At 36.6% G+C, this 15,448-nt stretch overlaps 1 protein-coding gene across 2 annotated transcripts in view; it reads left to right on the top strand.

Annotated features, from left to right (window-relative positions):
• The window catches only part of ADAM23 (ADAM metallopeptidase domain 23), a 135,990-nt gene that overhangs the window by 77,155 nt on the left and 43,387 nt on the right, over positions 1–15,448 (top strand). For both annotated transcript variants that reach the window (XM_087819623.1, XM_016196702.2), the window contains exons 5-12: positions 69–151; positions 1,235–1,298; positions 3,670–3,742; positions 4,572–4,648; positions 6,357–6,422; positions 11,322–11,393; positions 13,460–13,623; positions 14,546–14,630. In XM_087819623.1, the coding sequence (XP_087675749.1) occupies positions 69–151; positions 1,235–1,298; positions 3,670–3,742; positions 4,572–4,648; positions 6,357–6,422; positions 11,322–11,393; positions 13,460–13,623; positions 14,546–14,630 (684 nt within the window). The remainder of the gene's footprint in view (positions 1–68; positions 152–1,234; positions 1,299–3,669; positions 3,743–4,571; positions 4,649–6,356; positions 6,423–11,321; positions 11,394–13,459; positions 13,624–14,545; positions 14,631–15,448) is intronic.

Here is a 15,448-nt window from a genome sequence, read left to right as displayed (position 1 = left end):
AGAAGCAGCTCGAAGAGTGAATCATGATGTAGAAAGCATAATTTCTCAAACCTTCTTCTGCATTGTAGGGTGGAGAGCACTGTTACTACCATGGAAGCATCCGAGGTGTCAAGGACTCCAGGGCAGCTCTGTCAACCTGCAATGGACTTCAGTACGTGGGACTCGCATTGGGAGAATGAACTTGCTTTCATCATTCATTCTTTCCAACTTTTCCTTCACAGATGTGCATTGTAGTGACTCTTCTGTACCAGTCTCCTGTTTGGGCCTGGATGTGGAGTGATGAACAAGGAGGGCATAGTCTCTACAACACTTAGGGTTTGCAGGCAATTCTGGAGATTAAATAAATGATACACAGATTAATATTTAATTTGCCTTTTTGGGAGGTACTGTGAAGGGGAAGGGAGGACAGAGACTTATAGGGTGACCTAGATCCAGGAAGGTTTCTCAGAGGTGGATGCCAGAGGACATATCAGTCAGATTAGACCTAAGGAGAGCTGGGAGTTAGCCAGCTGAGGGTGGGCGTGAAAGAGAGGAGCTCATGCATCAGCTTTGAGGCAGGCTTAAAAACATCTGTAGGCACCTTTAGCCCCAAACACAGAATGTCACAAACATGTCACTTAAAGATCTATTTGTGCTCAGGTGAGGAAAAAGGATCTTGAAAATCTTAATCTTTGCACATAATAAAAAATCCTGTATCTCTGAAAATTGAATGTAATTTTCAGCACAGAATCATAGTACTTAATGGAAATTCACAACTTGCAAGCATGAAGTTACTTCTCTTTGCCTTTTCAGAATCAGATGGTTTTAGATTTTTGTTATATATGAAGAACCTATTTTCTTATAGATGATATTGGATTTGCATAACAAGAAATTTGGACTAGTTGTGCATTATTCTGGAATAATAACCAGCAATACTGGCACTGCATGAATGGTCCAGTCCCAGATTAATCTTCTAATCTGTCCATTTAATTTCAAAAATTAATTATATCACATATAATTTGTATGGTCTTTGGTATACACTTTTTACACACTGTGTAGCCTATGCGCTGTCTAGTATAGTGTGGGGACCACTGTGGGATTCCATACAGATATATGGTTTAGAGTTGCGGCAGTATAAAGGTATTTATTTAGATATATTCTTTATCTTTAAAGATGCAATTTGAAGCTCCTCTGCTGTTTCTTGCTGTTTGCTATAGTTGTTAATTCTCTCCTTATGCGGTTTCTTGCGTTGCAGTGGTATGTTTGAAGATGATACCTATGTGTACATGATTGAACCACTGGAGCTGATTCATGATGAGGTACGTCTGGCTGTGACATCAATTTCCTTATGGTGTTTTATTCTTTCAGTATCTTTGCTTTTGAACAATAAGGAGAACATAATGTAGGTTTTGATGTGCATTTTATACATAGTACCTGTTTCAAACTTAGAATGACATCATGAATTTTGAAGCTTACGTTGCACATCCCAGGCCACACACCAGGAAGGGATGGTGAGACCCAACCGACCTAGGTTTTCTGAAGTGAAAGACAGTTCTTCCCAGTCTACAGAAAGAGGAGAGAGGACATTCTGTAGATTTGATGAATTAGTAAATGTATGGGATTGTATCTAATAAACTGAAGGGATTTATAAATATAAGCTGCTATTATCCTAATGTTCATAGCATTGGTTTTGCATTGTTATGCCCGTAGTCATATTCTTCTGGGGTTGATTGTTACATACTTAATGCCTTTTCTTTTTTGCCTTCTTTCTTACTGCCTACCTTTTCCCCCCCAATTTTTATTATGTGTTTTTTTCTATTACAGTTGACATTCAATATTATATTAATTTCAGGTGCATAGTGGTTAGACGTTTATATAACTTATGACGTGCTTCGCTTGATAAGTTTAGTACTCACCTAGCACCATTCATAGTTATTACAATATTATTAACTATATTCCGTATGCTGTACTTTAAATCCTTGTGACTATTTTGTAACTACTGATTTGTATTTCTTAATCCCGCCCCCTTTTTTACCCTTCCATCTGGCAACCATCACATCAGTCTGTTCTTTGCATCTCTGTCTCTGTTTCTCTTTTGTTTGTTTGTTTGTTTTGTTCTTTAGTTTCCACTTATAAGGGAAACCATACGGTATTTGTCTTTCTCTGTCTGATTTATTTAGTGTCATGTAACAATTTGTTCTCATCTTCACTGCTAGTGGAGGGAAAGGAACAGTACTTTGAATTAGTCAGTTTTTAAAATTGTCTTGCTGATCCAGTTGTGAGTCTCATATCTCTAGATATCTTTTCACCTGTTACCAGAATTAAGAGTTTATTTTACTCAAATTTAGATTTTTTTGGATATTTTGTTTATTATTATTAATTTTGGTATGCTTTACAATAAGTCAAATAATAAGGATGGGATATTTCTAAAGAGAATTTGTTATCTGTTAAGTAGTAAGTGAATAGTAAAACTTGTAATTATTATAAGTCTTTTATGGAATCTATTAAGAATACTCTTTTTATAAACTATTTTTCTGCTTGTAAAACTGATATAGTGTAGGAAATTGGAAAAGCAAAAGAAACAAAAACTTAACTAAATAGTAATTACATATCATCCCATCCCCCAGAAATAACTTACCTTCTACTTTTCAGTGCACATTCTTCCAGTTTGCAATGATATATTCCCACATGCTTAAAAATAAATTGGGTCATTATTTTGTAATGTAATTTTAATTCAGCAATGTATCTCTCTGAGCGTCCATGTCTTTATTTGTGAAATGAGGATAAGATACGCACCGTATGGAGTTCTTATGAGGATTAAATTGCGTAACGTGGTCATTAACAGTGCCTGGCACATACCATGTGCTCAGTAATGGGAACTAACAGTAATAATAGTAATGGAAATAAGATGTTTCTAGAAGTGTAATTTCTAGGGCAAAGGATATTAATGTTTTCAAGGCTGTTGATAGAATTGCTAAATTTCTCTTTGAACTATGCTTCCAATATTCTCCTATCAGCAGTATATAAGTGTGCTTTTTGCCTTGTAGCTATAATTAACTTTGGTTATCATAATTTTTAAACCTTTGCCAATTTGAAGGCACAAATTGGTATATCTTTAAAAAGTTTTTTCATTTTGAAGGAATATTAAATATTCATTACTTCTTCATATATTCATTGATCATTTGTGTTTTTCTTGTGAATTTCTTATTCATGGCTTTGGAGAAAGCTAAGACTTAAGAGTAGCTAATAAAATTACTGCTTTTATTTAAACTGGAACAATTGGATGATGCTCTATTTTATCTAAAATTAAAGTTTCAATACAACATATACTTTTCATTTAAAAAAGAATATTTTTATTGATTTTAGAGAGAGAAAGGGAGAGGGAGAGATAAAAAATCAATGATGAAAGAGAGTCATTGATCTGCTGCCTCCTGCATGCCTCCTACTGGGGATCGAGCCCACAAACCGGGCATGTGCCCTGACCAGGAATCGAACTGTGACCTCCTGGCTCATAGGTTGATGCTGAACCGATGAGCCATGCTGGCCGGGCTACTTTTCATTCTTGATAACTAAAACATTAGCATATAAATGTCCCCATTTTAGGAAGGATGTTAGGAAAGTTCTAACACTATTCCATAGAGGCATACTCACATCTTGCTTTTCAATTGTCTGCAATTGTTTTTGTTTCAGAAAAGCACAGGTCGACCACACATAATCCAGAAAACATTGGCGGGACAATATTCTAAGCAAATGAAGAATCTCAGTAAGTTTTAATTCAAATAGCCATTCTATTTTGTGTAACAGGACCTATGACTGGGTGGAAGTTGGGAGCCAGGCAGGCTTGGTGGGAAGCAGAACTGACTTGAGATATGCGGTGAACAGTGTGTGTGGGCAATGGGTGAACGGCGGCTTTCATGTAGTGGGGTATGCATAGTTGTTTCCGATGGAGAAAAATGAAGCCTGGGAATAAAGCTGCGTTAGGAACCAGAGATTACAGCTGAATTTAACAGTGATCTACAGTGAGGTTCATCCTTAAATTTCCTTGGCAGTTTACTCTTCTTCAGCCAACTTGCATTGACTCTCTCTCGTGCTCTGGTCCTGACGCATCTTAAGCATGCTGATTTGCAAAAGCTTCTTTTGGATTATTGCAATACGTGATGTTACTACTGCTGTATATTGATGCTAAAAGTCTTTAGTAATTTATAAGCAAAAGCTTATGGCATACATTATTTTTAATTCTAAAATGAATGAAGCATAGTAGAATTCTCTTAAATTTTCAGATATTGAGTGTCAGGTGCTTGTAGGTCAAATATGCATATTCCAATGAGTTTTGAACAACTTGTGTTTTTGTTGATGCTTGGAAGAAAATTATGTTTGAATTATATTATAATTTATTAATTACAAATTGAATTATATTTGTGACTGTGAGAATGTAAAGTGTTTAATGATGAGAATACATTTTTCACATTAATTTTAGTTTGAGATGAAATATACTATCCGGGCTGCTATTCCTTCGTATAATATTTGAAAAACATACTCCCATTGAAGTATAGTCGAGCATAAATTCTGGCATTCCTTTTTCTTTTACTCAGGTGTGGAAAGCAGTGATCAGTGGCCCTTTCTGTCAGAATTACAGTGGTTGAAAAGGAGAAGAAAGAGAGCAGTGAATGTGAGTGTGGCATTGAGCCGCAGGGGGGCCATTTCACTCCGTTAAATTGTTGCCTGTGATCACACAGTAGCTAAGTACCTAAAACACTTTGGAATTGGGCAACTTCCTCTTACACACAAAAACAACAAACCAGAAACCCCCAGAACCCCTATATATTGAGTCTTATAGGCATATTGCTTTTTATTCAGCTTTCCCGATTAGCGACAATAAACTGATTATGGTGTTCTGTGAATCCTGATGTCACATAAGGAACGTATTGTTTTAGCTGTATTTTCAAATGAAAATTGCAGTGCATTTTTCCCTACTGATAATATACCAGACTTTTAAAAATATGGCTTATATGACATTATATAAAACATTTCTGTTAACAAGAGAAATAGGGGAAGAAGTTAGGTTTTTAAATTTTGGCTAGTCATACTTATTTTTATTTCATTCAAATTAAAAACTCTCTTATACCAGACTTTGAAGCTGGATGTGTTTTTCTGAACAGAATGGATCTATTTGACCATTAATATTGTGATAGTTACTAAATAAGAATCATGTAATTATATAATCAACAATTGTCTTTTGGCTCGCATGTATTGATACATGTATAGAGGCTTTGTAACTGAAATTATGTTCCTAGTCTTTTTCATAATAGATTAGAAAGCTGTAATGATCGGGACTATCTAGTAATTACATGGTGAATGCTATGTAACCAAGAATTAATTCCACAGCATATAGATTACATGGTAATTTACTAGATAACTTAATGAGTAATTATACTGGAAATTGCACATTTTAGGTAATGTTTTGGTGAATGTATTTTTTTGTGAAAAAAATTACACCTCCAGACATCAAAAACTTAGTTGCAGGTTAAATCATCTTCTTCTTTATAATCCTGTCTTTGTATTGTGGTGATTATGGATGAGGGTGTATTTTTTTTTCTTTCAATTGAAATTAGAGTTATATTTTTGCTTACTCTTGAAGATTTAGTTGGTAATAATAAGTTTTATATAGGCTAATGACATTTCACTAAAGTCCACCCCTGGCAAACATAAACTGATCAATGCTCTTGTAGTTTTCTACTATGAAAAAGAAATAGAAGTCCAAATAATGGCTAAAATATTTAGCCCTTGCTCTTAATGGATTCTATAGTAATAATAAAAATTTGGAAGAATTTAGAATATTGTCATTGTTAATGTTTGTTCCTGTGAGAAGTTGTATGTTTAAGAATTAGTACATTATTATTAGAATTTCACTCCACTGAGTTAAGATTTCTATTTTACTACATTGGTACTTTTTCTAGATATACTCTGCTATTCTTGTTAAATGAGTTTTACATAGGTTCTCCTTGACCTTTTAAATAGATGTGAATTTTTAATCGGATCTCAATGCCAAAGAAATTGAGTTTGTTTATTTTAACAGAATTATAATTACATTTTTCTCTAGAATATTTATATGTATAAATCATATAAAAACAACACGAGCCATTCTCCATCTTGATGAGTTCTTTAATGGTAGTTAAATATAGTTCTTTTATGAATACTTGAATGTTTACTCACACTTTATGGTCATTTTTTTCTATTTCCCCGAGCAAGTTTCTTCAAGGGTGTTGATACAATAGGCAGCAAAGAGTCCTCCTGAAATTCAGATTCAATCTACAACTGAACAGTCATCCTCAGAGATGGTGCTATTACCTCTGACCATATACTTTTATTTTCCACAGCCATCACGTGGTGTGTTTGAAGAAATGAAATATTTGGAACTTATGATTGTTAATGATCACAAAACGGTAAGAGCATAGATTCAATGGGTTTTGGACCCAACAGCTTACTTGAGAAGGAATACACTTCACTTTATATTCAATTATTATTTGTTACTTATTAAAGCCAAGATACTTAGATGCTTTATTTTTTGAAAATATTAAATAAGTTCATTTATTTCATGGTGTTCTGGAACACTGGGTTTTATAGAAATTTCAGAACTCTAAACTTTTCCACTGTTTAATAATGATTGTAAATTGATGGATGTAACTTTGTGTGGCATCCTTCACTTGTCTTCATGTAAATTCTTACTCTCTACTGATTCTCCATCTATGTATTTGGTAACTGCTTTCTAATTTTATTCCATGCCTTTGCTCTGTTATTTTTTCTTAACTCATTATTATGATCTGTAGCAGATATAATTGCGCGAGATAAGCGTAGTAAGCATATGCATTAAAGGTATGCCCAAAGAGACTATCCTTAAATACTGGAAAGATGAATCATCTTGTGTTACTTCGCTCAAAGTAAAATGTGATTCCATGTGATTTTCAGTAACACTTAAAAGATATCTGAAAAGACATCTGAGAAAAGATATGTGAAAAATAGTTATTACTCTCCATTGGCTTCTCTTGAAGGTAAAGTAGAAACTTAACCATATTCTACTTAACCATTACTTTTTTTTTTTTTTTTAATCCTCACCTAAGGATATATTTTTCATTGATGAAAGGGGGGGCGATGGGGGAAACATTGATGTGAGAGAGAAATATCTATCAGTTGCCTCCCTGATGCGCCCCAACCGGGATTGAACCTGCAACCTAGGTGTGTGCCCTGAGCAGGAACTGAAGTCGCCATCCTCCGGCGCAGGATGGTGCTCTAACCAACTGAAGCACGCCCGCCAGGGCTTGGCCGTTCCTCTTATAAAATATCTTGGCTGAGTCCTAGAGCATTCTAGAGTTTTGGTCAGTAGGCTGTTTGGCAGTATGCCCAATACGTTTGGTATGCTGGTAAATGTTTAACACCTGGCTCTTTGGGGGGGGAAAAAAAAGCCTAATTTAAAAAACTGAACTATAATAATTTACATCTGTTCTTCAATATCTGTATAGTTGCTTTTGGGTTTTGAATAATCATCCCACTGAGAGTATTCATCTTACAACCTTTTGTGCCAGATGAGGCAGCACAGTTATGTTGATAACAGTCACCCTTGGCTTGGAAATCAAGCTCTAATCCCCCCCCCCCCCGAAAACAAATTTCTTAAGGATTGTATTTGTTTAGGAAGAAAAGGCAAATTTGGCACTTTAAATGTAAATTATTTTCAGTAATCAGAACCTGTGAGAGTAAGTTTTATCATAAATGGAGATTGGACATTTTTCTTTGTAGACAAAAGTAGTTCTCATTCAAGCAGGGAATAGAAATATTTCCCTCCATTTATTCAAGCTTACCTCTTTAATTCAGAGTAACCTAATATTGGCTTCCTGAAAGAAATGCTGATATCTTATTTTGATCAAGCATCATATTATCAGTGGATTTCATTAAACCAAAAAAAAAAAAAAATTCCTCAATTTTGTAGAAAGCGTCTTTAGATGCTGGCTGGCGGACCCTAATTTGTGAGCCAATTATAGTCTTGATAAGGGTCAGCAAATACTTCTTTGAGCCAGTAATCTAAACATAAATATTAAAAACCTTATTCTAATAGAAAAGGTTGAAATATTTTAAAGTGCATGAGAAACAAATGCTTTGCTTACATTTTTGCTCTATCTTTATGTGTAAGTCAGTAAGTGAAAATGTAGTAACTCAGCTATTTTTCAATTAAACCTTATTTTTTTTTTTAAATTTAAAAATCACTATATAGCCCTAGTTGATTTGGCTCAGTGGTTAGAATGTTGGCCAGAGGACTGAGGGGTCCTGGGTTCAATTTCAGCCAAAGGCACATGCCTCAGTTGTAGGCTCAATCCCTGGCCCTGATTAGGTGGGTGTGGGAGGCAATCAACCAGTGTGTCTCTCTCACATTGATATTTCTCTCTCTCCATCCCACTCTCTCTGAAAAACAATGGAAAAAATATCCTCGTGTGAGGATTAAAAAAAAAAATCATTATATGTTATTTATTTATTTACTTATAATTACAGTTACATTCAATATTATTCTCGATTAGTTTTAGATGTATAGCATAGTGAAAAACCACTGTATTTTATAGGTACCTAACAAATGAAGAGTTCTCATTAATCACGATTTATAAGCTCTTTAATAAAAACTGAACGAGTTTATTTTCTATCTCATCCTAGAGTGGGCACTGAATTCCAGTTGTGTGGTCCCGGCTGTTTTTATTTGTCCTCTCTGAGCCTCACTTTCCACAGTTACAAAGCAGGGCTAATAAACCCCGCCTTACAGAGCTGTGAGGAACAAAGGTTTCTTGTAGGAGAAAGACATCGTAGATCCTAGTAAATCCTATGCTCCCAATTAAGTGACGCTCATGTGAACACCTGTAGGGGGCGCTGTGCGCACCCTGCTTGCCCGCGCCCAGCAGCGTTGGCCACAGGTGGCTATCGCCTCCTCTTTGAAACATTTTCTTCACCTCTCAGCTTCTGTGACGCAGCAGCTCTCCCACCTCACTGGTCGCTGCTTCTTGTCCTTTACATCTGGCATCTGGAATTACAGGAGTGCCTGCAGCTTGGTTTGGGGCTCTCTTTTCTTTCTATAACTCTCCCCCAGAGTGGCCCCTTCCAGCCTCAAGTCCTCAAAGAATGTGATGGCTTTAAACTCGTCACTCCCTATGCCTCCAGCCTTCTGAGTCCCACGGTTCCAACTCAACTGCCTACTTGACATCGGTACTTCAGTATTGACTAGGCATCTCACACTGGACATTTCTAAATCAGAACTCTTGGTTCCTGGGTCCTAAACTTCCTTTCCGCTCATCTTTCTCATTATTTTAGATGACACCACTATCCCCCAAGCTATTCAAGTTCAAAACCTAGGAGACATCTTTCTATGCTTCTCTTTTCTCACCTTTCACAGCCTAGACAGATGTCTGGCCTTCATTATCTTTTACATGGACTGTTGTAATAATTTCCCCACAGGTCTCTGTTTCCATTTTTGAACCTTTCTAATTCCCTCACCTCAGAGCAGGCAGAATGATCTTTCTAAAAAGAAAATCAGAGACTTGGAAATTACAAACATGAAATAAATGAAAATCTTATCACGTTTTAATAGACTTTAAAATTACCTTTTTTTTTTTACAACTTGCATTTCATATTTTTCTTGACTATTATACTATAAAAGGAGGTTTCCAAAAAGGACAGATTAATATTCAGAAGGAAAATAAAATATATCTTAATAGATGTGTAACATCACTGCATAGAGGAGGTGTCAACGAGTATTTCCTTTCTGTGATGTGTGCTTCTTAATGTCAAGTCTTTTTTTTAAGTGTACAATTCAGTGGTATTTAATACCTTTACTAGGTGGTGAACCATTACTTCTATCTAGTGCTCAGTATTATCAAAAATAAATATCAGATATGTAAACAGTAAGATATATTTTCTTTGTTTAAAAAACATAGTAGCAGAGAGAGAATAAAGTGGGAAGAGTGATAAATTTATAATGTGAAAGTGGAAAGGGAGAGAAAAAGAATATGGTTTTCTAATGTAGAAATATTTTTAATCTTTATGAAAGATGCATTATTTTAATAATTATAATTGAAGACACATTTTAAAAACTTATGGTGCAAATCTGATTTGGTAGTTTGGGAATGTTTTTCTTTTTCCCCAGTACAGCTCATGATCTCCCTGTGATAGACTTTTGCTTTCAAATGTCCCGTCAAAGACGTATTAAGCAAAGTACTCCTTGCTAAAACTGTAGGACTTCAGACGTTGCTTTGCAATTATTCTATTAATTTATTTTTTCTTATTTTCTTAAATAATCATGAACTATCATCATATTTCACTTTTATTTTATGTCTCTTCTTTGTTCTAACTCGGGGCAGTCAAAAGCAAAAGGCTTTATTTGGAGGAGGCATTCTTCTGAAAGAATGTACTAGAATGTATGACAGATACATTCCATATCATGGACAGTATTTAAAGTGTTACCTAAGAAATTTTATTGATCTGTGTATGGCCTTGAGTTTAAAGTGAGGAGGGCGTCCAGTTGGAACTAAGTTTCTCGGTGTAAGCCCTTTATAAGCTGGGAAGGTTGTTTAATTGAAAATGAAAGGGTTGCGTTTACAGACGTTAAGACTGAAATAGCTTCCTTCTCTGGAGTAAAGCTTCTCACCCATATTTCTATAGGCCCTCTCCATTACCTGGAATATCGTGGGTGTTTTAGATCATCAGAGTTTTGCTACCTAACACAGAAATAAAATAAGAACACCACCATATTCAACATGGCACGCACTAAATTCTATATTTTTAATCCCCAATTTCTATTGTTGCTATGAGATTTCTGCTTTTACAGAATTTTGAAATTTACCATTAAATTATGATTCGGTTCATTTTGTGCATTAGATTCCACATATGAGTGAAATCATATGGTACTTGTCTTTCTCTGACTGTGTTGCTTCACTTAGCGTAATGCTCTCCAGGTCCATCCATGCTGCAGCAGAGTAGTGACAGACTCATAGAGAGCACGGGGTAGGGAGGGGGTGGAGGGATTGAGCAAAAGGGGGGGAAAAAGAGAACAACTCATGGACACTGACTACAGTGTGGTGATTGCCAGGGGTGGGGGGTGGAGGGAGGTGGAGGAGTGTGTGGGGGGATAAATGGTAATGGATGGAGACTTGACTTGGGGTGGTGAACACACAATACAGTGTATAGATGATGTGTTGTAGAATTGTGCACCTGAAACCTGTATAATTTTGTTAACCACTGTCACGCCAATAAATTCAATGAAAAGGAAAAAAATATGATTTGGCAGTGACTGGTGTATCTTTTTCCCTCCCCAGTATAAGAAGCATCGCTCTTCTCATGCACACACCAACAACTTTGCAAAGTCTGTGGTCAACCTTGTGGATTCTGTAAGTATCCCGGTTTTCTCAAACCTCTTTTTCCAAGACAGAACAGTTTCTATCTCTGTGCTTACTTGCTACTTGAGTTCTTTCTTGAGAAAAAGTAAAAATGCCATCCTTAAGCTCATCTAGCAGAGGAATTATGGAGCGGTCTGCTTCACAAGGGTCGTGTTAGTTTCAGGGGACTGCTGAGTTATTCCTGGAATTCCAAAAATGCATGAGTAGCTTCTAAGTGATGTCTGGACCTCATTGTCACCAGAGCCTAAGGGGGACAAAAATATTGGAGAAAATTAGCTACCAAGAAGAGTGTAGATTAAACTTGACAAAGGAGATTTTGTTAATAATAATCAGTTGAGCTTATTGACTTAAATATATGGCAGAAGCACTAATAGATTGAGGTGAATTCTGTTTGAAGGGTATAGGAAATACAAAAGTATTTTTTTTAAAAAAGAACCTATATTTATCTTCTTACTGTTCCCCTTATTGGAATGCTTCAGACTTCATTTCTAGGGGACAGAATTAAGTGTGTCCCCAAATAAAACTAATTCTAAACAGTAAAATACATATCTCTTTACAAAGACCTTTTATACTGATCATTTTTTCCTCCGATTTTGTAAGTCACGGGGAATGATGGTTAAGATTTTCTTGCTTTTTTCTGTTTTTGGTAGGAACACCATAGATGTGAATATTATTCATTATGTTCCAATAAATTGTTAATTAGACTAGTCATAAATTAAATATAGCATACTACTTTGTGCATTCTAATGTAAAGTGCCATTTGTTCAGCTAAATATATTTTTATCTGATATTTATTATATATTCCCTCTTAACTAGGGGAAAAAAAAACTTTTTATAAATTGTCAAATACTTAAATGATACTTATTTCCCCCAAAGAACTGCCTTTTTTCCTGCCTTTTAAACAGTCCAAAACCTCCAATCATATAAAGACTCATAACCTCGAATGCCTGGTAGGCACAGCTGGATGGGCACAGAGTGTCGTATGGAGTTAGGATTGAAATTCTGAAAGCCACTTTATACCTGGTTTTCCTTAATTTTAGCTCTTGTCAGTCTTCTGAGAGGAAAATTATAAGTGAATATGGAAATGAGAATATTAAACACACCTTTTCCCCTGCCAGAGCTGTTTACTTGGCAGCATTCCTGTGTTAGTCATTTCAGCATGATTGAACAGAATCACATCTTGCAAAGTGTAATTTGTATTTTGGATTACCATATAAGGTTCTGCAGCTGAACAATTGATTTTTAAAAGACATTACATTTCACTTGCTCCTTGTAAAAATCATTTCTGCTTCAGGTTGATTTAGGCATGCTGCGATTCCCTTTCTTCAGTGTGTTCAAAGGTCAGCTGTTATTTTCTTAATTAGCTTGAAAATAGGACAAAACGACAACATTCATTGAAATTGCTTAATTATGTGAATTATTTAGCCACCGGGCCAAAAGCAGAGGAGGAGAGCAGAAAGACACAATAGAAACACCGTGAGTGATGCCACCCTGTGGTGAAGGTGAACCTGTGATATAAATCTGCTCTGCCCTCTTTTGGCCTCAGCTCTGTGATTCTCCCCCTATTTTACTTTTCATATAACAAAGCTGCCAAGGGCAAGCCAGTCATGGTGACGGTGCTTCTCCGAGGATTTAGCGATCTGTTTCAGTCCTGCAGGAATAGCTGGCCATACTGCACTCCCCGGAGCTGGTATATTTGGCTTCAACCTGTTACCTCCTGTGAGGTTTGGGAGCGTGTCTTTTCTCAACCCCATTTTGAATTTATATCCAGACTTTAGAATCTTGACATTCCTACTACCTGTCCTGAAGTGAGATGCCTGGCCATTAAATGTGCCGATCTGAGATTGAAACAGCCTTGCAGGAGAGGCCAGATTGTGTGATTGTTCGTTCTTTATTTTTGTTCTTGGAAAAGAGAAAGGTAGCGAAGATTCTCTCTGGTGAGCTCATTACGGCCTGTGTTGTCCTCTCGCCTCCCTTCTTTCCGCTGACTGAATCGCTGATGGTGCATGTTTGACCCAGTGTTTTCCTCCTGCACCTGTCCTGTTGTGTGCCCTTAGATTTACAAGGAGCAGCTCAATACCAGGGTTGTCCTGGTGGCTGTAGAGACCTGGACTGAGAAGGATCATATTGACATCACCACCAACCTTGTGCAGATGCTCCATGAATTCTCCAGATACCGGCAGCGTATCAAGCAGCATGCGGATGCTGTGCATCTCATCTCGTACGTACCCACGGGCTTTGCTTTGACATGTACCTTTATCTCTTTATTTTATGAGTTAAATTATATATCAGTATATTGTTTTGGAACAAGAGTGATGTTGATTCCTCTCCCTGTTATAGAAGAAGCATGGAGGCAGGTTGTCTGGTGCTGGGGGGGGAGGGGGCGCGTTCCGCAGTCATTAGATCTGCCCTCAGAGCACAGCCCTACCTTCAGACCTTCCATCCGCAAAGTCAACTCATGATTCAGGATGGTTGCTGGTGCTCCAGCCCTCATTGCAGGACGCAGGAATGACGGCCCTGGCATACGGCAAGAGGGCATTCCTCCAGCTGAGAGAGCTCCTTAAAGCAGATTTCCTGAAAGCTTGCACACCTCAGTTCCACCAAGAAGTCATTAGCTAAATCTTACTCATGTGGCCACATTGAGCTGCAAGAAAGGCTAGGAAATACAGACTTTTGAGGTGAACTATTGAATAAAGTTGAACTTCTATCACTAAGGAAAAGGGCACCATATTTTCTAGTAGGTAATAGGTATCCGCCACGTACGATGAAGCTATTTTCAGACAGTTTTCTAAGGTTCTGTCCTGCAATCAAACGAATCAAAGTTTCCTTCCTTTCCTCTCACCTTTACTACTTACTTTCTTTTCTTCCAGTCTTTACAACATTTTATAATATATGCCCTCAGTTCCTGAGCCAAAACATGATACTTAGTAGGGGCTCATTAATATTTGCTCAACTGAGATTACTAACATAACATAAATGTAAAGGTTTTTATGACAACATACATTTGAATGTTTTTAAAAGGCAGTTTTTGATTTTTTTTGAAGGAGGATGATTTGGGGTATTCAGTGTAGAGTGTAGACATGTTTTGGGAGAGCTTACACGCTGGTCGCTACATTGGTTTCCTAATGCTGGTTTCTTATAAGGCGCGTGACATTCCACTATAAGAGAAGCAGTCTGAGTTACTTTGGAGGTGTCTGTTCTCGCACAAGGGGAGTTGGTGTGAATGAGGTAAATTTTGTCAATTTTCTTAAAGTAGAGCTTTATCTTTGCATCTGATCCGATCTCTTTTTTCCCCCTATGGCCCAGTTTACACCCTTTCTCCAGCTTGTTTAGAATGATAATGACATTGAAAATATAGTATGAGTGTTTTATAACAGTAAATAGACCCAAAGTGGTTCTTGATGTTAGAAAAGAGGTATTGTTTCATTTCATAATGATAGTTTTCATATCTACCAGACAAGTACAAGACAAAGAGATTGTTTTTTGGTCTCTATAGATAAGTTTTTACAAGCTTATGAATCCTTCCCTTACAACTTTTTTTTGGGAAAGTTATAATGCTCTTTTGCCCATGTCAGGTTTAAATTATTTATATCAAAGAGTTTGTGATTGTATCTAATCAGTATCTCTGTTTTCTCCCTATGTAAATTTTTTATCTTTATGCGTTCTACCTACCTATCTGTAGAATTAATTGAAACAATTATTTCCTTAATCTCCTTATCTTCACTTATATAAAGAAAATTCTTATAACAGTTGGCAACAGCACCCAAAAAGCAAACTAATTCTATCTAAACCCTGATCAAATACCAGAATATACCAGGTTGTCCTCATAGCCATCCTTCAGTGGAGACCTCTTGGCCTGTTTGTAGGAAGTTGAATTTACTCTTGGTTTGATGTGAGTTAAGTTGGGGCACAGCCCCTTATGACTTGTATGTTATAATTCCATGTGAGAGCATCAAGTTCTGAGAGATGCCATGTAGTAATGGAGGCTTTCTGCTTCTTGGGCCCAGTTGCAAGGAAGAAATGATGAAGGAGCATGTGCTGCTTTC

The sequence above is a fragment of the Miniopterus natalensis genome, chromosome 8, assembly GCF_054644295.1.
Source record: "Miniopterus natalensis isolate mMinNat1 chromosome 8, mMinNat1.hap1, whole genome shotgun sequence".
NCBI lineage: Eukaryota > Metazoa > Chordata > Mammalia > Chiroptera > Miniopteridae > Miniopterus > Miniopterus natalensis.
The sequence above is the reverse complement of the archived record's forward strand: the minus strand, read 5'-3'. Positions and strand labels throughout refer to the sequence as shown.